Source organism: Notechis scutatus, chromosome Z (genome assembly GCF_049901735.1).
Source record: "Notechis scutatus isolate UNSWTSFEM ecotype Mainland chromosome Z, rNotScu1.2, whole genome shotgun sequence".
Classification (NCBI taxonomy): domain Eukaryota; kingdom Metazoa; phylum Chordata; class Lepidosauria; order Squamata; family Elapidae; genus Notechis; species Notechis scutatus.
The window spans coordinates 130999565-131023530 of record NC_142025.1 but is presented as its reverse complement, the minus strand read 5'-3'; the positions used below and the strand labels follow the sequence as shown (position 1 = coordinate 131023530).

Sequence of the window (23966 nt, the reverse complement as noted above, 5' to 3'; positions counted from 1 at the left end):
AGCAGAAGGCAAGACAGTGACTTTATGACCACAAGCCGGGACCAACATTTCCATTCTATGCAAGTCAGTTGTTAAGGAAACCTGTCCATTTTTTTTGTCATGATTGGGGCAAAGGTTAAGTTGTTATAGTTGTTTAGGTGAATTATAAGATCATTAAGTGAATCAGCTTCTCCCATTGACTTTGCTGTGAAAAACTGGATGGGAAGATTACAAATGGTGAACAAAAGACTCCAGGACACAGCAACTATTGTAACTACATACCAGTTGCCAAGTGCTCAAATTTGATCACATGACTGTAAGGATGCAGCAGTAGTTATAAGTGCAAGGTGTAGTTGTAAAGTTATTCTTTCAGGGCCATTATAACTTTTAATGATCACTAAATGAATGGGTTGTAAGTCTAGGACAACCTGCAAACAATGGAGATAAATACACGTAAATAACAATAGCATTTAGACTTATACACCACTTCACAGTGCTTTACAGCCATCTCTAAGTGGTTTACAGAGTCAGCCTATTCCCCCAACAATCTTGGTCCTCATTTTGCTGACCTTGGAAGATGGAAGGCTGAGTCAACCTTGAGCCTCAGTGAGATTTGAACTGCCAAATTGCAGGCAGCCAGCAGTCAGCAGAAGTAGCCTGCAGTACTGCACTCTAACCACTGCGCCACCATGGCAAATAGACCCATTATGGGCAATAAAAGGGGAAAGTTTTCTGAGACTATTATTTTTGTATGTTTTGAAAGAAATGAGAGATGTATTCTTGATGAAGGATGAAGGATGCTACAATCCAGAATTTAGGATTTTATCCATCCTTTTGCAAAAGGATTCTAATTTAAGTAAATAATAAACATTGCACAATAAGTTGTAGCAGAAAAAAATACATAACTGCTAAATATAGACTTGAAAACTTCCCAGAAGGTAGACAAATATATCAATTTAATTTAGTAGAAGTGCCATTTCCCCGGAAAATAAGACCCGGTCGTGTGTGTGTGTGTGTGTGTGTATGGTATTTAGGTTTCTTCAGGTATTTCTCACGCTCTTAATATTTGTGCTTTTATTATAGTGATGTTTCGGCAGTCTTTGTCCATTTTGAAGAAGGCAGTCTTGATGTGATGCCTGCCTGTATCTTGCTGATTTTGTCTGTTGTTCCTCTTAGTGTAGGGCAGGTGTTTGGTTCCTGGTAGTTTAGTGTTTTGGCTACGGATTTTATTTATGTGCTGGGTGGTGGTGGGATTGAGCATTTAGGTAGAGGTTGGTGTGTGTTTCTTTTGGTATATGGTATGTCCTAGTGTGCCATCTGTTTTTTTGTAGAGTGGCACATTTAGAATGGTAGTTGTTTGTTTCTGCTTCCATGGTGAATTTGATTTTGGGGTGTGTATTGTTTAGTTGTGTTAGGAAATTGTTTAGGTTTTCTTCTCCATGGGGCCAAATAACAAATGTATCATCGATGTACGTAGCCATAGTTTGGGTTTGTGGTAGGGCATTTGCCAGGGCTCTGATTCAAATTCTTCCATGAACAGATTTGCAATAACGGGTGATAGTGGTGATCCATGGGGCTCCTTCGATCTGCTTGTATCTTTGTCCTTTGTATATGAAATATGTTTTGTTAAGCAGTGTTCTATTAGTTCCATGAGGTGTTTGGGTGGTTTGTATTTGTTTTTGATGATTTGTCTGATGATTTTGATGATTTTCTTTTAATGGGACTTGTGAATAATGAAACCACATCGAAACTTATTCATATATGTATTGCCACAAAAAAAAAAAAAAAAAAAAAATCACCAGATCTCCCATTGACTCACCTCACTTGCATGTGTTGCTCATGGCCTCCTTTTCACTATCAGAGGCCTTCAGGAACTTCTTTTGAGGCCAGCAAGGCCAGCAGGGTTTTTCTGAGGCCTCTTGCAGCTGATAACAGAGCTCCAAAGCTCTGTAATCAACTGCAGAGGCCTTCAGCAAAATCTGCTGGCCTTGCCAGGTGCAGAAGAAGTGGCCTGGCAAGGCTAGAAAGGAATTGACCTTTGTGATCACCTTATTAGCAACTGCGTCTGTTTCGCTGAAGATGTCAAACTATTCAACACCACAGTCAATGCTACCATCCTTCACAAAGACCTTGATTATGTGTCTGAATGGTCTAACAGTTGGCAACTCCAAATCTTGACCAACAAAATGCTCTTATCCTACACATTGGCAATATAAATATATATGTATGATATTCAGCTTTGTTCGGGTATTCTCCCATCATTATAATTCTGCTTTTAAAGTTGTAGCAACGTTTCAGCAGAATTTCATCTGCCATCATCAGGCTTCTGTATAGTGTTCATCTGTGAGTCTGACTTTCACAGACGTTTCTCTTTTTAAATACACAAAGATAGCATACCTCTCAGACCCATAGTTAGCTCCAGAGGAGCACCACTACAAAACCTAGCCAAATACCTAGCAACAGCCCCATGCTGAAGAATGTACAAAACATATACATTCACATGTACAAAACTGATGACACCTCTTGGAAATGATCAAGATCTCCACTTGGAACAAGAAGATCTGCTTGTAGTTTTGGACGTGGTTTCACTATTCACTCAAGTCCCGATAAAAGAAACCCTAGGGGAAACCATCAAAATAAATACCAACCACCCAAACCCCTCATGGAACTAACAGAACACTGCTTAACCAACACATATTTCATATACAAAGGACAAAGATAAAGCAAATTGAAAGAGCTCGAATCCAGAGCCCTAGCCAATGCCACCCACAAACCCAAACTATGATTAAGATACATCGATGACACATTTGTTATTTGGCCCCATGGGAAAGAAAACCTAAACAATTTCCTAACACACCTAAACAGCATACACCCCAAAATCAAATTCACCATGGAAATGGAAACAAACAAACAACTACCATTCCTAGATGTATTAATCTACAAAACAACAGATGGCACACTAAGACACACCACATACCAGAAGAAAGCAGACACCAACCTCTACCTCAACGCCTAATCCCACCACTACCCAGCACAGATAAACTCCATGGCCAAAACACTAATCACCAGAACCAAACACCTGGCAGACAAGACACACATAAAGACTGAACTATGCACCCTGACTAAAGTACTGACAGCCAACAGCTTCCACAAAAGCAAGATCACTGGCATTGATCCACAAAAACACACTGAGACATAATGGAGACCTAGAAGATGAACAGACCTATGGAACAGCTGTCCTGCCCTACATAAGAGGTACTACAGACAAAACAAGTAAGATATAAATAGGCATCACATCAAGATTGCCTTCAAAACTGACATGTGAAAAATAGGGGGGGGTTAAAAAGGCTAGACTTGACAAGGAAGGAAGGAAAAAGTGAAGAGAAGTTATGAAGGCTTAAAACAATATGTTAAAAAACAGGTTTTTTTCAGAGACAAAGGTAAAACATAATCGAAAAAGAGATTCTGGAAAATTACATAAGGTTGTATTGTAGTATTTGTATTTGAAATAGAGTTAGAAAATTGGAATAACATATGTGTTAACAGAACATTGTAGAGAATGTGTAAAATGTCTAAGAATTAACTAATAGAGTTTAATTACTAAGCAGAATCAGAATGAAAATTATGTATTATTTTAAGTGTTAAATTTGGGGAAAGATAGAAAGGTGTCATACTTCAAACAGTGATTACAGGAAAAAGTTTGTATTAAAGAGAAAAGATAAATAGATAATTGAAAAAGAATGGACAAAAGATACAAGTATAATGATTTAAATTGAGATTAAATAAATAAAATAGAATTAAGAGAGTGAAAAGAGGGAGAAGATATATGGAAAATATAGAATGTTAAATAAGATATGAAATAGTATATAAGGTGAGTATGAATATGATTTATGTCTGTACAAAAGTTGTAACCGGGGTTAAGCAGCTTTCTAAAAAGAAGTTTTATGTCTTTATGTTATGTATTTTGTTTGTTTATGTTTGTTTATTGAGAATTAATAATGTTGGATAAGAACATATGAAACAGTAATAATATGAAATATAGAAATATGAAAGTAGATGAAAGTATAAGTTTAATGAATAAAATTGAACAGAAGTAAAGGAAGAAACAGTGAGAAGTTGGAAAAAGAGTAATAAGATATGAAGTTGAATACATAAGATGCATATTAAATTGTGTTTGTATGGAAATGATAAATTAGAATTATGTTGTACTTAAATAAGATGTTTTATTTGTTTTGTTAAGTAGTTCTTAGAAAAGATTTTCTATGTTCTTACATTTTATGTTTTGTTTGTCTGTGTATTGTTTTGAAAAATAATAAAATTTGTTTATTAAAAAAAAAAAAGACTGTCTTCAAAACAGACAGAAAAATAGCAAGCATCCTAAGAAACCCCAAAGATAAAATTGACCTGGGAAACCAAGGCATATATGAAGTCCCCTGCATCATGCCCTGCCACATACATTGGACAGACCAATAGAAGAATAAGTACCCTCCTAGATGAACACAAAAATGCAGTAAAAAAGCTGGAACACACTTCCTCACTAGTCCAACACATGAAAGCTACAGGTCATAGCATTGACTTCAATGGCACCAAAACCCTAGCCACTATAGAAAACCCCAGCTACAGAATTATCAGAGAAGCCATAGAGATTGAAAAAAAAGACCAGAAAGCATGAATAGAAGAGATGATTCCAACAGACTGTCAATCATTTGGAAGCCTGCACTCACAAACAGAAAAAAATCTCCACACCACAAGCCACGCAAAAACCTGGGCACAAAACAGACCCCCTCAATACCTCCAGCTCAAACACACCCCAACTAGGCACCCAGATGAAACCTAGCTTCCTAATAAATGATAGCCATCCGTTCACTCGGAGCCAAGCCACACTAAAATCCTCCAATACAGGAAACACAATGTTGCCAGCCAATCAAGACAAAAGATATTAGAAACACCAATCAAGCAGAACACAGCAAACTTCAAGACCAATAAACACAGACCAAGACTCCCAACTAATCAGGATGAAGAAAATACCATTCTGGCACAGCAGTACGCTAGCTCCAAATTTAACACAGAAACGTCTGGGAAAGTCTGACTCACAGACGAACACTATAGAGAAGCCTGATGATGGCAGAGGAGATTCTGCGAAATATTGCTACAACTTTAAAAGCAAAACTATAATGACATGGGAAAATACCCGAACAAAGCTGAATACCATACATATAAATACCCTTGAAAACTGAAGAAAACACACACATATATATATATACATATACATATACATATACATATACATATACATATACATATACATATACATGTTTATATATATATATATATATACATATATATATATACATATATACATATATACATATATACATATATACATATATATATATATACATATATACATATATACATATATACATATATACATATATACACATATACACATATACACATATACACATATACACATATACACATATACACATATACACATATACACATATACACATATACACATATACACATATACACATATATATATATATATATATATATATATATATATATATATATATATATATATATATATATATATATATATATATATATATATATATATATATATATTTGTTTTCTGAGGTTCTCGGGTATTTGTATGTGGATCTTTGGTTATTCGGGTTTTCTCCCGTAAGATTCAAAGTATCTGGCAACGTTTCGGCGAGGTCCCACTCGCCATCTTCAGGCTGGTGCTTTGGCTTAGTGCCAGTGCAAGCAGTGTGTGACCGGAGCTGCCATCTCTCTATATATACAAGTGGTGGGGGATGGTGTGCTGGGCTGGTTGGCTGTGCTGCAGCCTCTTGATTGGTTGATGGAGTTGATGTTGGTATAATGGGCTGTGTAATGGCCTTTGTTGTAGAGATATCCTGGATCTGGTGCTGTCATCTCCTGGGTCGTTAGCCTCTTGTGTTTTAACAGCTTGGGTAATGGGTTGTGTGATGGGCTTGTGAGTTCTTTTGTTGTGGTATCCTGGGTCTTGCGTTGTAATCTCCTGGGTCGTTTGTGTTTTGATCTCTTTTTCCATTAGCCTCCTGTGTAGTAACAGCTTGGGTAATGGGTTGTGTGATGACCTTGTGAGATTTATTGCTGTGGTATCCTTGGTCTTGTGCTGTGATATCCTGGGTCATTTGCTGTGTTGTGACTTCTTGAGTTCTTGAGGTGTAATTTCTTGAGTTTTCTGATGTGATGTCCTGGCGGGTGGCTGTGATGTAGCATTTTGGGTTTTTTAATATGGCTTTGAGTTTGGGGTCTGGGTCTGTGTTCGTTTTGGCTTCGAGTTCGTGAGTGGTGCCACATCTTCATGGTGGGGGTCAGTTCGCTTCATGTATGGTTCAGAGGAGTTTGAAGTGGGTAGTGATGCAGCTGCAATGCGGCTTCTGGTCTGTGTTACTACACACATATATATATATACATACATGTTTATATATATTTGTTTTCTGAGGTTCTCGCGTGGTATTTGTATGTGGATCTTTGGTTATTCGGGTTTCTCCCGCGCAAGATTGGAAGTATCTAGGCAACGTTTGATGAAGTCTCATTCATCATCTTCAGGCTTCTGTCTTCAACTCTGTGCTTCTCAGAGTGATGTGAGCTTGCAGCTGCTTCTTCCTTTTAACTGCTAGTGGGGTGTGACTTGATTGGGTGGGGGCTTGGCTGTGTTCTGATTGGGTGGGGGTGTGTTCTCATTGGTTGGGGGTTGGCCATGTTCTGATTGGCTGGAGGTGTGTTCTGTTCAGGTGGGGGCTTGGTTGTGCTCAGGTTGGTCTTAGTTACTGGGGGATTTGAGTTGGTGAGCTGTGATCTTGCTGTTTGGCTTCGAGTTCGTGGTCGGTGCTGCATCTTCATGGTGGGGGTCAGTTCGCTTCATGTATGGCTCAGAGGGGTTTGAAGTGGGTAGTGATACAGCTGCAGTGCGGCTTCTGGTCTGTGGTCGTGTCTCATCTTCTGTGTGGGTGTGAGTCTGCTTTTTACGTGGAAGTGTGGTGGTGGCATCTCGTGTGGCCCTCGTGGGTGTGGGTCTGGTGTCATTCATCATGTTAGGTACTGCGTCTGTTCATGAGGGCGGGTTTCCAAATGGCTGGTAAGCGGGAGGTGTCATCTCTTTTATTCATGCTGTGTGGGCGTTTTTCTATCTCTATGGCTTCTCTGATTATTCTGTTGTTGAAGTGTTCGGTTTGGCGATAGTTCTGGTATTTTTAAAGTCAATCTCGTGTCCTGTGGCTTTGAGGTGTTGGACCAGGAAGAGGTCGGTTCTTCTTTTTGATTGAGTTCTTATGTTCTTCAACGCAGTGCACTTATTCTTCTGTTAGTTTGTCCAATGTATGTGGTGGGGCAGGCAGTGCAAGGGATTTCGTATACTCCTTGGCTTTCTAACTCGATTTTGTCTTTAGGGTTTCTTAGGATGGTGGATATTTTTCTGTTTGTGCAGAATACTGTTTTAATGTTGTGTTTTTGGAGGATCTTCACCGAAGCCGAAACCAAGGTCCTTTCAAAAGGATTCAACTTTGCTGTCGCTCCCAAACACATCCCCACAGAAACCATCATATGCGGAGTTGAAACCAGCCTGACCAAAACCAACCCTGATGATGCTAATAGAATCAGACTCGAAATCACCAACATCCTCTGCACTAGCAAACCACCCAAAAGCAACTTATCCAAAGAAGAACAAACTGCACTACGTAACCTGAAAGAAGACACCAGCATAATAATCCTACCAGCAGACAAGGGCAACGCGACAGTGGTTATGAACACATCTGACTACCAAACCAAGTTAACCAACCTACTCCTAGACCCCACATACAAACCCCTAAAGACAGATCCCACCACCTACCTAGAAAAAACCACCAGATCCAAAATAAAAGCCTCCCCCATCAGTGAAGAAATCCAGCAAAGAATCATACCCAGAGAGAAATCATCCAGATGCCCCAAGCTTTATGGTCTCCCCAAGATACACAAAGAAGGAACTCCACTTAGACCAATAGTCAGCTCCATAGGCTCACCTCTACAAAACCTAGCCAAATTTCTCGCCAAACAACTACAGCCCTATGCAGAATCCATCAACTCACATGTAAGAAACTCATTCCAGTTCATCGAGATAATAAAGAAACAAAACTTAAAACCCAGCGACCTACTAGTGAGCTTCGATGTCATATCCCTCTTCACCCAAGTGCCAATAAAAGAAGCCTTGACAGCCATCCAAAACAAATACAACCCCCAAGCACATCCTAGATCTGACCAACCACTGTCTATCCAATACATATTTCACCTACAACGGACAAAAATACAAACAAATAGAAGGAGCACCCATGGGATCACCCCTCTCACCTGTCATCGCAAACCTCTACATGGAACACTTTGAAACACAAGCTCTAGAAAATATGATCACAAACCCAAACTCTGGCTCAGATACGTAGATGACACCTTCATAATCTGGCCACACGGAAAGAAAAACTGAACAACTTCCTCACACACCTCAACAGCCTACACCCCAAAATACAATTCACCATATAAACAGAAGCTAACAATCAACTTCCTTCCTAGATGTCTTGGTATACAAAAAACCCAATGGCTCCCTAGGACACACCATCTACCAGAACAAAACACATACAAACCGCTATCTACATGCAGTCTCACACCACCCCCAGCACAGATCAATTCCGTAGCTGAGACACTCATCTCCAGAACAAAATGCTTAGCTGATGAACAACACCTAAAAACCGAACTAAACACTCTCACCAACGTACTAACAGCCAATGGATTCCAAAGAAAGAAGATTACCCACCTAATCCAAAAAGAAACCCCAACCAAAATCCAAGACAGAGAACAAGAGAACGGCAAAGCCCTCCTCCCATATATAAAAGGCACTACAGACAAAATCAGCAAGATCCTCCAAAAACACAACATTAAAACAGCATTCTGCACAAACAGAAAAATATCCACCATCCTAAGAAACCCTAAAGACAAAATCGAGTTAGAAAGGCCAAGGAGTATACGAAATCCCTTGCACTGCCTGCCCCACCACATACATTGGACAAACTAACAGAAGAATAAGTGCACGCGTTGAAGAACATAAGAACTCAATCAAAAAGAAGAACCGACCTCTTCCCTGGTCCAACACCTCAAAGCCACAGGACACGAGATTGACTTTAAAAATACCAGAACTATCGCCAAAACCGAACACTTCAACAACAGAATAATCAGAGAAGCCATAGAGATAGAAAAACGCCCAAACAGCATGAATAAAAGAGATGACACCTCCCGCTTACCAGCCATTTGGAAACCCGCCCTCATGAACAGACGAGTACCTAACATGATGAATGACACCAGACCCACACCCACGAGGGCCACACGAGATGCCACCACCACACTTCCACGTAAAAAGCAGACTCACACCCACACAGAAGATGAGACACGACCACAGACCAGAAGCCGCACTGCAGCTGTATCACTACCCACTTCAAACCCCTCTGAGCCATACATGAAGCGAACTGACCCCCACCATGAAGATGCAGCACGACCACGAACTCGAAGCCAAACAGCAAGATCACAGCTCACCAACTCAAATCCCCCAGTAACTAAGACCAACCTGAGCACAACCAAGCCCCCACCTGAACAGAACACACCTCCAGCCAATCAGAACATGGCCAACCCCAACCAATCAGAACACAGCCAAAACCCCAACCAATGAGAACACACCCCCACCCAATCAGAACACAGCCAAGCCCCCACCCAATCAAGTCACACCCCCACTAGCAGTTAAAAGGAAGAAGCAGCTGCAAGCTCACATCACTCTGAGAAGCACAGAGTTGAAGACAGAAGCCTGAAGATGATGAATGAGACTTCATCGAAACGTTGCCTAGATACTTCCAATCTTACGCGGGAGAAAACCCGAATAACCAAAGATCCATATATATATATATATATATATATATATATATATATATATATATATATATATATATATATATATGTGTGTGTGTGTGTGTGTGTGTGTGTGTGTGTGTGTGTGTGTGTGTGTGTGTGTGTGTTGTGTGTGTGTGTTTTCTTAAGTTTTCGTGTACTTACATGTATGGTATTCAGCTTTGTTCGGGTATTTTCCCACGTCATTATAGTTGTGCTTTTAAAGTTGTAGCAAAGTTTCAGCAGAATCTCATCTGCCATCATGAGGCTTCTTTATTGTGTCCATCTGTGAGTCAGACTTTTACAGTTGTTTCAGTTTTAAATTTGGGGCTAGCCTACTGCTGTGCCAGAATGGTTTTTCTTCATCCTGATTGGTTGGAAGTCTTGGTCTGTGTTTATTGGTCTTGGAGTTTGCTGTGTTCTGCTTGATTGGTGTTTCTAATATCTTCTGTCTGTTTTGTGGCTTTTTTTGTCTTGATTGGCTGGCAACATTGTGTTCCTGTATTGGAGGCTCTTAGTGCAGCTTGGCTCCGAGTAAATGGATGGCTATCATTTGTTTGGAAGCTAGGTTTCATCTGGGTGCCTGGTTGGGGTGTGTTTGAGCTGGAGGTATCGGGGGTGTCTGTTTGTGCCCAGGTGTTTGTGTTTATTGTGGTGTGGAATTTTTTTTGTTTGTGAGTGCAGGCTTCAAAATAATTGACAGTGTGGTGGAATCATCTCTTCTATTCATGCTTTCAGGTCTTTTTTCAATCTCTATGGCTTCTCTGATAATTCTGTGGCTGGGGTTTTCTATAGTGGCTAGGGTTTTGGTGCCATTGAAGTTGATGCTATGACCTGTGGCTTTCATGTGTTGGACTAGTGAGGAAGTGTGTTCCAGCTTTTTGACTGCATTTTTGTGTTCATCCAGGCGGGTACTTATTCTTCTATTGGTCTGTCCAAAGTATGTGGCCGGGCATGATGCACAGGAGACTTCATATATGCCTTGGTTTCCCAGGTCAATTTTATCTTTGAGGTTTCTAAGGATGGCTGCTATTTTTCTGTCTGTTTTGAAGGCAGTCTTGATGTGATGCCTGTGTAGTATCTTAGTGATTTTGTCTGTAGTACGTCTTATGTAGGGCAGGACAGCTGTTCCATAGGTCTATTCATCTTCTAGGTCTCCATTATGTCTCAGTGTGTTTTTGTGGATCAAGCCAGTGATTTTGCTTTTGTGGAAGCCATTGGCTGTCAGTACTTTAGCCAGGGTGCATAGTTCAGTCTTTATGTGTGTCTTGTCTGCCAGGTGTTTGGTTCTGGCGATTAGTGTTTTGGCCACGGAGTTTATATGTGCTGGGTGGTTGTGGGATTGGGCGTTGAGTAGCGGTTGGTGTGTGTTTTCTTCTGGTATATGGTGTGTCCTAGTGTGCCATCTGTTTTTTTTTGTAGATTAGTACATCTAGGAATGGAAGTTGTTTGTTTGTTTCCATTTCCATGGTGAACTTGATTTCGGGTTGTGTGCTGTTTAGGTGTGTTAGGAAATTGTTTAGGTTTTCTTTCCCATGGGGCCAAATCACAAATGTGTCATCGATGTATCTTAACCATAGTTTGGGTTTGTGGATTGCATTAGCCAGGGCTCTGGATTCGAATTCTTTCATGAATGGGTTTGAAATGACGGGTGACAGTGGTGATCCTATAGGGGCTACTTCAATTTGCTTGTATTTTTGCCCTTTGTATTTGAAATATGTGTTGGTTAAGCAGTGTTCTGTTAGTTCCATGAGGTGTTTAGCTGGTTGGTATTTATTTTGATGATTTCAAGAGTTTCTTTTATCAGGACTTGAGTGAATAGTGAAACCACGTTGAAACATACAAGCAGATCTTCTTGTTCCATGTGTAGATCTTTGATCATTTTTGATGATCAAATAAATAAATAAATGTGTGTGTGTGTGTATGTATATATGTATATATGTATATGTATATATATGTGGCATTCAGCTTTGTTCGGGTATTTTCCCACGTCATTGTAGTTGTTCTTTTAAAGTTGTAGCAACGTTTCAGCAGAATCTCATCTGCCATCATCAGGCTTGATGGCACATGAGATTCTGCTGAAACGTTGCTACAACTTTAAAAGAACAACTACAATGATGTGGAAAATACCCAACAAAGCCGAATGCCATACATGTAAGTACCTGCGAAAACTTAAGAAAACAAATATATATATAATTGAAAAGAGATCAAAATACAAACGACCCAGGAGATTACAACGCAAGACCCAGGATACCACAACAAAAGAACTCACAAGCCCATCACACAACCCATTACCCAAGCCGTTAAAACACAAGAGGCTAACGACCCAGGAGATGACAGCACAAGATCCAGGATATCTCTACAACAAAAGGCCATTACACAGCATCAACATCAACTCCATCAACCAATCAAGAGGCTGCAGCACAGCCAACCAGCCCAGCACACCATCCCCCACCACTTGTATATAGAGAGATGGCAGCTCCGGTCACACACTGCTTGCACTGGCACTAAGCCGAAAGCACCAGCCTGAAGATGGCGAGTGGGACCTCGCTGAAACGTTGCCTAGATACTTTGAATCTTACGGGGAGAGAACCCGAATAACAAAGATCCATATATATATATATATATATATGTATGTATGTATGTATGTATGTATATGTATGTATGGCCTTCAGCTTTGTTCGGTATTTTCCCACGTCATAGTAGTGATGCTTTTAAAGTTGTAGCGAACAAAGCTGAAGGCCAACATGTAGTACCCTGAAAACTTAAGAAAACATATATATATATATATATATATATATATATATATATATATATATATATATATATATATATATATATATATATATATATTCTGAGGTTTTCGCGGTATTTTATGTGGGTCTTTGGTTATTCGGGTTTTGTCCGCGTAAAATTGGAAGTATCTAGGCGACGTTTTGATGAAGTCTCATTCATCATCTTTAGTCTTGTGTCTTCGACTTTGTGCTTCTTGGAGTAATGTGCACTTGCAGCTGCTTCTTCCTTTTAACTGCTAGTGGGGTGTGACTTCATTGGGTGGGGCTTGGCTAAACCCGAACCAATGAGAACACACCCCCACCCAATCAGAACACAGCCAATACAGAAGCCTGATGATGGCAGATGAGATTCTGCTGAAACATTGCTAAAACTTTAAAAGCACCACTATTATGATGTGGGAAAATACCCGAACAAAGCTGAAGGCCATACATGTAAGTACCCGCGAAAACTTAAGAAAACAAATTATATATATATATATATATATATATACATACATATACATATACATATACATATACATATACATATATATACATATACATATACATACGTATACGTATACGTATACGTATGTGTGTATATGTATATGTATATGTATATGTATATGTATATATGTATGTATGTGTATATGTATATGTATATGTATATGTATATGTATATGTATATGTATGTATATACATACATACATACATACATACATACATATATATATACACACACACCAAATACAAGCTCGACGGATATGACCTTGTTGATGACCCTCACTCTGTCAAGGACCTTGGAGTTCTCATATCAAATGACCTAAGCACCAAAGCTCACTACAACAGTATTGCCAAAAAGGTTTTAAGAGTTGTAAATTTTATTTTATGAAGCTTCTCCTCTGGTAATGCTGTTTTGCTAACTTGGGCATTCAAAACCTTTGCTAGACCAATACTTGAGTTCAGCTCTGCTGTCTGGAATCCACACTGTATATCAGACATAAATACAATTGAGCAAGAAGTATTTTACCAGAAGAGTACTACATTCCTCTGTTCGCAATAGAATACCCTACACCAACCAGACTTCAGATTCTAGGCTTAGACAACCTTGAACTACTCTGGCTAAGATTGGACTTAAGCATAGTCCATAAAATCATATGTTACAATGTGTTGCCAGTTAATATTTCAGCTTTAACCGCAACAACACAAGAGCACACAACAGATATAAACTTAATGTAAACCACTCCAAAGTTATAGCAGAAAGAATATATAACTGCTTAATAATCACTTGGAAATTGCCCAGAGATACTGGAAGGTAGACAATACATAAATTTAATTTGGTAGAAGCAGTAATAGTAGTGGTAGTAGAGGTAGCAGTATAGTAGCAGTAGCAGCAGCAGCAGTATTAGTAGTAGTATTCCCTTGGCAGGTAGTAAACCTTATCTTTGAAATACCTGTTACATAGGTATACCAAAATATTTCTATGCCAAAGGAAAATTTAGTCTGTTTGTTTGAAATACATTATCTGCTAGTTCTTAGTATCCTTTTAAAACTGAGCTGACTGAAATATTTGATTGGGGAAGGAAATAATGGGACAACCAATAATGGAGTGATAAAATAATTAAATAGCTTCTGAGTATAGCAAAACTCTATTCCCAGCCAAACAATTTTCACTGTTTCCACCACTTTGGTAATAATCCTATATTGTTTAACTCTTTTACAATATATTGATTCCATTCATAACCAGATTGTTTCAATCCATAGAGACTCTTTTTCAATTTCCAACAGTCATTATTATTTTTATCATCCTTAATACCTACTGGTTTTCTTAAATATATAGTGTGCTGCAATGGTGCATGCAGATAGGCAGTTTCTACATCTAAATGATTTATAATATAATTTTTCTTAGCTGCCCACACTAGAGCTGCTCTCAAGGTTGTAGCCTTTAAATTTGGTGCAAATACCTCATCATAATCACATGCAGTTTGATTAAATCCTTGAGCTGCCAATCTAGCCTTATGGGTAACAGTCCCATTTTTACCAGTTTTTAACTTAAATATCCATTTGCAACCAATGGACTTTTCACCTGGAGGTAATTTGGCATTTTCATAAACTTTCATTTCCTTTAAATAATTTAATTCCTTTTCCATTGCCTTTTGCCAATTCTCCTGATCCTTTGTAGGATACATCCTAAGTTCTTCAACACTAGTTGGAACTTTACTAACTTGGCAAACTACACTTGCTTGATACCTATCAGGTGGTCTGGTTACACGTGTAGAACGTCTAGGTATTTCAGGGCTTACAGGTGGACTTTCATGTTCTACCTGTTCCTGATTATCTATTTCTTCCTGTTCTGGTATTTCTTCCTGTTCTGGTCCTATATGCTCTTCTTTTACTTCCTCTTTAATTTTACTCTTCTTATTACTGATTTTTTCTTGTCTTTTGTAGGGTTCTATAATTACTTCCTTACTTGAATCTTGTTCCAGTTTTTCCCATCCTACATGTTCTAGGAATTGTGCACTAGCGCTACAGTAAACTCTAGATGTACCTTTTCCCCAGAATCTGTATGATTTGTGATTAGATTCATAACCTACAAAAAATAACCTTTTAGCCCTATGTTGCCCTTTCTTTCTCAGTTGTGTAGGGATATGCACCCATGCTGGTGCTCCAAATGTGTGTATGTAGCTAAGGTCAGGTTTTCTGCCATGCCACCATGTGAATGGTAATTCACCAGTTGTTGAGTTAACAACATTATTCAATATATGATTACCACACATTATTGCTTCTCCCCACAAAGTTTCAGGTAATCCTGAATCTGACATCATACTACGAGCCATTGCTTGTAATGTTTGGCTTCGTCTCTCAATAAAGGCATTATGTTGTGGCCTATATGGTGCAGACTTTTTATGTTCAACACCTGTCATCTTCAGTCTATTTTGGAATTTATTGTTTATAAATTCCGTACCATTATCAGTGATAAGAGTTACTAATTTCCTTTTAGTTTTTCTTTCAGCGAATTTAAGCCAATTAAAGAAATTTTGATATGTTTCCGTTTTGTTCTTCATTAGATAACAGAAACCATATCTGGAATAATTGTCCATTATACTTAGTATGTAACGAGCACCTCCCACACTTGGTTTCTTAGGACCTATAATATCAGCAAATACTACCTCTAGAGGCTCTTTTGTTTTAAATCCATTAACTATATTTGCTGGTATCACCTTGCTTTTCTCTTCACTACATACATTGCAGTGCAAATACTTACAGCAAGGCTCCAGTTTTATACCCTTAGATAGTTCTACCGTTTGTTTAAGCATTTTAAAATTTATATGCCCCAAACTGTGTTAGCTACCTCTAATGACTTATCATTTAACACATACAATTCACCTCTTAAAGTTGCAGTAACTTTTTTACCTTCTTTTTCAATTATGCAATTGTCTCCCCTAAAGGTAATTACATAACCTAGTTTAACCAAAACTCTAACCGAAAGCAAATCAAACTTAAGCTGTGGTACATATAACATTTTTACATTTTCTTTTATGCAAGAACAATATGCTATACCTTCACCTTTAGCCTTAAGTTTCCATCCATTAGCTAACGATATCTGCTGTGAACTTGTGGACATCTTAACAAATTTTTTCTTATCTTTTGTTATGCAGTGTGATGCTCCACTATCTACCACCCATAAATTACTATTCACAGTTTCGTTGCTATACATGGCTAACTCTATGCATGTCTTATTCCTTTGATGCATTTTAGCATTCTGGCTGGCTTTTTGGCTTTTTGCTTTCTTGCAGAATCTAGCCAAATGTCCTTTTCCTCCACATTTAAAACATTTTCTAATTCTCTTCTTCACATTGTGGTTGTTCCCTTCTGAGTTGATCCCTTTCAAGCCTTCTCCTGGCTTCTTCAACTAATCTGCCAGTAATGTCAGTTAATGTAAGACTATCTTTTGGCAGAACTTCAAGTGAAATTACGAAATCATCGTAGCTCTCGTCCAGAGAAGACAAAATAATATAAACTTGGTTTAGTTCAGTGAAGATAAGTTCTTTTTCATGCAGTTCTTGAAAAATTCTCTTCATTGAGTTTATATGATTCAGCATGTCTCCATTCTTTTGAAGATGTGTTCTAAACAGCTTCCGTGTAAGATTTATATGTGCTCCTACACTGTCTCGAACATAAATCTTCTTTAGGTTCTCCCAACATTTCGCAGCTGTTTCCTCTCCATGAATATGGACAAGCTGCTGGTCAGAGAGTGTCAGTCCTATTATACAGAGAGCTTGCTCATTCTTCAATTGATATTCTTGTGTTTTCTGGGCATCATCCTCATCCTCCGGATCCCATGCATCTACCTCTGGTGGGTTTTGTATTATACTCCACAAACCTTCTCTTTGTAGAAGTAGGCTGCATTTCATAGACCATGAAACATAGTTTGTTCCATCCAGTTTGGATATTAGAGACAAACTTTGTAAATTGACTTGTGCCATCTTTATCTGGATATGAAAACTATAATTAATAAAACACAGCTGTCTGTTTACAGTATTGTGTTGCTACACAAACTCTCACTCACAAGCCTGTTTATATCCTGGTTAGTCTGACTGTGCACCTGGGCCCATAACCAGTGTTAGGGATATACACCCTAGCAGAACGTGCAACGGCAGTCTAGCAGGCAGGCAGATATGTGAGACAAAACGTTGTAGTAGCTTACACTCAGTAAGACAGATACACTGTGCAAGTTAAATAGTTTTTATTCCAGCAAGAGTTATAGCATAGTCAAAACAGTCCATATGTCATACACTAAGTTCAGTCAGTCCGGGGGTTATTCAGTTTGCAAAGTCCATTAAACTTACAATATCAGTCCAGTGATATATCTCTTTTGCAGTCAGAGATATGAAGAAAATCAACCCCCCTTTCTCCTTTCAGCAAACAAGCAGTTTATCACCATCAATCCTTCATTGTCAGCATTCCAGTAAAAGCCGAGGAAAACAGTGAGCTCTCTTGCTCCCTCTTATGGTGATTTTACAACCGCATACACTTAAACTCACTAACATAATTTATATATTATTCTACCCAAACTAAGTTAGGTAACCAATGTTATCCCTAACAGAAATAATGGGACAACCAATAATGGAGTGATAAAATAATTAAATAGCTTCTGAGTATAGCAAAACTCTATTCCCAGCCAAACAATTTTCACTGTTTCCACCACTTTGGTAATAATCCTTGCCAAAATTTCATTTCCTCCAGCTTTACCATTTCCTAAGTCAAGTCTCCTTTAACAACTGTGCCGGAGACATGGTATCTTTTGACAAGAAGGGTGAATTGCTAGCTGGATTTGACATTATCAACTGGGTAACTTTCCCTAACAAATCCTTCATGAAAGTAAAAGTGGGACAAATGGATCCTGAAGCACTATCAGACAGAAGGTTCTCCATAAATGAAAGAAAAATCACATGGCCAGCCCATTTTAACCAGGTAGGACCAAAATAAAGTTTCCAGTTTGAAAATCAAAATAAATAGCTCTTTTTTCAGCAATTAACATTTGCCAGTATTGTTATAAGTGTCTGGAAGAGGACAAACTTGACATTTTTGATCCAGTGTGTGAAATTTTAGCAAAGCTAATTTGCAAGGGGAATAGAATAGAATTTTTTATTGGCCAAGTGTGACTGGACACACCAGAAATTTGTCTTGGTGCATATGCTCCCACATAAAAGAAAAGATTACATTCATCAAGAATCATAGGGTACGACACTTAATAATAGTGATAGGGTACAATAAGCAATCAAATCATACTAGGAAACAGTCAGTATAAATCATAAGGATATAAGCAACAAAGTTACAGTCATACAGTCATAAGTGGGAGAAGATTGGTGAAAGTAGGGATGGGAAGATTAATAGTAATAATAATACAGACTTAGTGGATAGTTTGACAGTGTTGAGGGAATTATTTGTTTAGCAGAGTGATGGTGTTTGGGATAAACTGTCCTTGTGTCTATTTGTTTTGATGTGCAGTGCTCTAAAGCATCATTTTGAGGGTAGGAGTTGAAACAGCTTATATCCAGGATCTGGGGGTTCTGTAAATATTTTCACAGCCTTCTTTCTGACTTGTGCAGTACATAGGTCCTCGATGGAAGGCAGGTTGGTAATAATTGTTTTTTCTACAGTCCTAATTATTTTCTGAAGTCTGTGTCTGTCTTGTTTGGTTGCAGAACCAAACCAGACAGTTATAGAGATGCAGATGACAGACTCAATAATTCCTCTGTAGGACTGTATCAGCAGCTCCTTGGGCAGTTTGAGCTTTCTGAGTTGGCACAGAAAGAACATTCTTTGTTGTGCTTTTTGATGATGTTTTTCATGTTGTGTCCATTTTAGGTCTTGAGATATGATAGTGTATAGTAATCCTAGTGTTAATACACATGTTTGTATTAAGATTGTGATTCAATGTTTCAATTTGCCGTTCTAATGCCAATCAAAAAGCAGAGAAAAATAAAGTGGATAACAATGAAATAAATGCAGTAGTGTAAGGCATGTGACAAGGCAATCAGCACCCCTTGTCCTTCAAGATGGAGAACTTATCTAATATTCCTTCCTCCTCTTGATTTCCCCACAACCACAATCTAAGAAGTGGTTTGGGCAGGGAGAGAATTTCTTGGTCACTCAGCCATATTTTCAACCCGAAAATGGGACTAAAACTCAGAGTCTCTTGGTTTCTAGGCCAGCACCTGAACTACTACTTTGTTTAAGAAGGAGGAAGAAATGTCAAAATAACTTGCAAGAATTGCATGCAAAAACAGGGTTGAAGGAAACAAACTTGTAAAGTTGGAAACACCACAGATAACATTTCAGAATAATCTCCCATAGAATGATGCAAAAGACAAGAGAGGTTATAGCAAATTGCAATCTGAGCTGGACCTGTTAGTAGGAAAAGAGACTAGAATGAGCAGCAATACTTTGCAAGATGCATCAAACCTGCAGTCAAGATGTTTGTCATTTATTTGCAAAAGGCGAGTATTCTTTTTATTTGAAAGCTACTTGCTCTGAGAGGTGAACAGATGGATGTGACAAGGAGTGGCTGTGGGGTGGGGGCAAGGCAGAGCCAGACATGGCAAGGAGAGGATGGGCAAGATGAGGTGTCCTTTGACATGAGTTACATTGAGTTGGCCATGCCCATTCAGCCATGCCTACCCAGCCAGTCATTAGGGCAGAGAATCAGTTGTTAAATTATTTGAATCCCACCACCAACATTGAACAGGCCTGAAGTCAAATACAAGCAGAATGTATCACAAAACACTGATCACATAGGTTATTTTCAGATATTAGTGATGAAAAAGTCCTACTCAGAGTGATGGTAAGTTTAATCAACAATACATGCTATTTTCGACCATTTGTTATATGTGTACATATCTGCACAAACACACAAAACTACTGAATATTTCTCAGAAGTTTGTGATGCATGTACTGATTTCTGAAAATGATTGGATTCAAGGGAATAAAATATGTTTTTTTTTCTCTCTCACTCTCTTTAATGATAGACCATACCTCTTGCTCTGTGCAATGATCATTGCCCACCAGGCTCCAGAAAGAAAATAAAGGAAAGTGAGCCTTTTTGTTGCTATGATTGTAATATTTGTCCATCAAGAAAATTTTCAAATGAAAAAGGTAGGAAATATTGAATTGTTATATTTATGCGTGTGCATAAATAAAGTATGTATCCATAAAGACAGCCACAGAGATTTCACACAGAGATATCACACACTTAGAGGTCATCTCTCATTATTTGTGAGAGTCCCATTCTAGATGAGCTCTCCAATAGGAAGTTTTAACAAATATCTATTTAACAGAGATGTGAATAGTTGTTAATGTTGCTGAACTACATCTGCCAGCACTTTTGGCTTGGAGGATTGGAAGCAATGAATCATGAGAATGGTTGCACGTTTCAGTTTCAAAATCCATAGTTGTCCACTGAAGTTTAATGACATAGGATGTTTTCATTTAGTAAATATTTCTCAATAAGCAAAAGTATGCAAAATTTGAAAAACTGCTATGAATTCTGAAATACTAAACATATTTTCACAGATATGGATGACTGCTTAGACTGTCCAGAAGAACAGTATCCAAACAAGGAAAAAAATTTGTGCATTCCAAAGGATCTAAATTTCTTGTCTTACAATGAAACTTTGGGCATCACTTTGGCTGTTCTGGCTTTATCATTTTCTGTGACCACAGTGGTGGTACTTGGAATTTTCATAAAACATCGGAATACTCCCATTGTCAAAGCTAACAACCGGAATCTCACTTATCTTCTCCTTGTCTCCCTCTTCCTCTGCTTCCTCTGTTCCTTGCTATTCATTGGTCAGCCCCAAATGCTGACCTGTCTTCTTCGTCAAATTGCTTTTGGGATCATCTTCTCAGTTGCTGTCTCTTCAGTTTTGGCCAAAACCCTCACAGTGGTTCTAGCTTTTATGGCTACTAAGCCAGGATCAAAAATGAGAAAATGGGTGGGGAAAAGATTTTCAAATTCTCTGATTCTCTGTTGTTCCTGCATTCAAGCAAGTATTTGCATATTGTGGCTGTGCACTGGCCCTCCGTTCCCAAATTTGGACTTGGATTCTCTTCCGGAAGAGATTGTAGTTGAATGCAATGAAGGATCAGGCAACATGTTCTATTATATTTTAGGATATATGGGATTTCTTGCTCTCATCAGCTATATTGTGGCTTTCTTTGCTCGAAAACTGCCAGACTCTTTTAATGAAGCCAAATTTATTGCTTTTAGCATGCTGGTGTTTTGTAGTGTTTGGGTGAGTTTTGTACCAACTTATCTGAGCACGAAAGGAAAATACATGGTAGCTGTGGAGATCTTCTCCATCTTGGCTTCCAGTATAGGAATATTGGGATCTATCTTTTTCCCTAAATGCTACATAATCATACTGAGACCAGAACTCAACACAAAGGAGCACCTAAAAATGAAAAATTAAGAATTATTGCTATCCATTGATTTGAAGAAGTTAGCACTGGCTATAAGAAGAAAGTTTGGGAGATAGAATGTTGCTCAGTTGTGAGCAGAAAAAAAAATGTAAGAAAAAAATATAGCTCCAACTTGATCTCATTGTCCTTAAAATGGAGAAAGGGGATCCTTTGGAGTAGCTATCAAATGTCTGTAAATATAACATATAACAATAAAGTAATATTCCTGTATTCCCTGCAGCATCAGTTTTGTGGCCGGGCCTACTTGAAAATATTGATATGTTATTTGGAAGTAAACATATTTGATTATAATATTTCTTTTTCAGGCCTTAAAGCAATGCATCTTGTCAGCTAAACAAAGGCAAGATACTGTATTTATCTCACTGTATAAACTGTATATTTAGGTTCACTTTTATCCTCCATTTCATATTTACTTCATATTACATATCCTCTCATTAAAATATTTCAATTATGACTGCTCTATGACAAGTACAGTGAAAGGCAGATTGATAACCATTGTTAAAGATAAAGCCCACAATAGATGAAAATCTAATGTACAATGGGCAAAGAACATACTTTCTCAGAGTCTGTGGAGGTGAGAAAAAAATGAGGATGGGGAATTCTGAGAGTTGAAGGCCACACATCATAAAATTGCTGAGGTTGAGAAACACTGAGCTCAAAATTTTCAGTGTCAAATCCTTTATTTGAAGCCACAGTAAGCTAACCCATCTCAACTGGTCTGATTTCTTGGCCAACCTGCTTCACAAAGTGAGGCATAAAAAAGTATGAAGGTGATAATGGCTAATTTATTTATACCTAAAAATGGAAACTATTTTTGTTTCTAGTCACAAACACATCTTCACGTGGAGACTAGACACAGCTGCAGCCATTTTTCCTACTGTGATGATTCCCCTTTCGGTGCCATTTTTTATCTGTGCAAGCACAGATGGTCATGCTCGAAATTGGGTTGCGACTGTAGTCCTGGAATGAATTATGGTCACGACCCAAGGTTCCACTGTATTCTTAGATACTTCAGAGATAATTGTATGGTTCTTTTGGTCATAAGAATGCAGTATAAGATATTTAATGGATAAAGTCAAAGGACTATTCACTCCATCATATTATTTCCTCAGTGGGGCAAAGGGATGCCTACAGGAAGCTTACAAGGGCAAGATATTGTATTTATCTCACTGTATACATAATTGTACTGAGAATCCTTGCACCACCAGATTTGTGACCTATCCTACTTGAAAAGGTTGATGCAATTACATAAAGTTTTAGTTATATAGAAGGCATACTACTAGGATACTATTAGATACCAATAAACAGTACCTAGACCATGTTATTCCTTGTGAAATTGGCAGAGACAATTGGAGAAAGTTGGTCCCACAAATATTCTGCTCTTATATAATGTAGAACTTTATAGATTGCATGAGTTACATCAGCAAGCTATTAACATTTATCAATAAATACATTAAGCAGCCAGAGGCATGTTATTATTTACTACATTTTGAACTGTTCTCAGAATGTCCAATAAATTCTATATGTTTTACTTTTGTCATATCAAAATACCTTGGTGCATTCAGCAGCCAAGTTTCAACGTCATATTCAAGCACAACATATACTAACATGATTTAGTTATCATGCAATTTCTCTACATCAAATATTGTACTATTTTGTTGGATTGATGTTTCTAGAAATTATTCTTAGTTTAATTATTTAATAAAATATAACAGTTGCTACAAAATCAGTCATATCATTTACTCACATTTGCAGCAAATATATTTTTACACATTTACAAGGTTTTCATGTAAGGAAGAGGAAAATATGTGCAAAACACTTAAAGTATAAAACCTAAAATGTAGAGGAAGGAAAGCAAATTCTTGGTTTCAAATCTCTGTAGGAATTTGGAAACGTGTCTTTTATCAGATATACTTTCCACCACAAAGGGCAAGATACTGTATTTATCTCAAGCATAGCATATTTCCTGCAAAATTATCCTTCTCATTGACACTAAGTTGAACACACACACAAACAAATTGTGTGTGTGTGTGTGTGTGTGTGTGTGTGTATTCCTAAGAAATCCAATCTAAGAAATCTAATAAAAAATAGATAAAAGAAAAATGTATTAGATTATATCCCTGATAAATCTATTCCCAGTAAATCAAATCTAACAATTAGATCTAGGGATAATTTATGACATGTGTATTCCTAAAAATATTCCCGATAATTATAATTAATGCATTTAATATATACCTATTTATTATATTCCTAAAAAATATCATCTGT

At 37.9% G+C, this 23966-nt stretch overlaps 1 protein-coding gene across 1 annotated transcript; it reads left to right on the top strand.

Annotated features, from left to right (window-relative positions):
• The first annotated feature begins 668 nt into the window (after positions 1–668).
• Positions 669–21688, top strand: LOC148129288 (vomeronasal type-2 receptor 26-like). Its single transcript, XM_087947273.1, has 4 exons — positions 669–728; positions 17961–18188; positions 20246–20372; positions 20790–21688. Exons 1-4 carry the CDS (start codon positions 669–671, stop codon positions 21686–21688), a joined length of 1314 nt encoding a protein of 437 aa, XP_087803399.1.
• The last annotated feature ends 2278 nt before the right edge of the window (positions 21689–23966 follow it).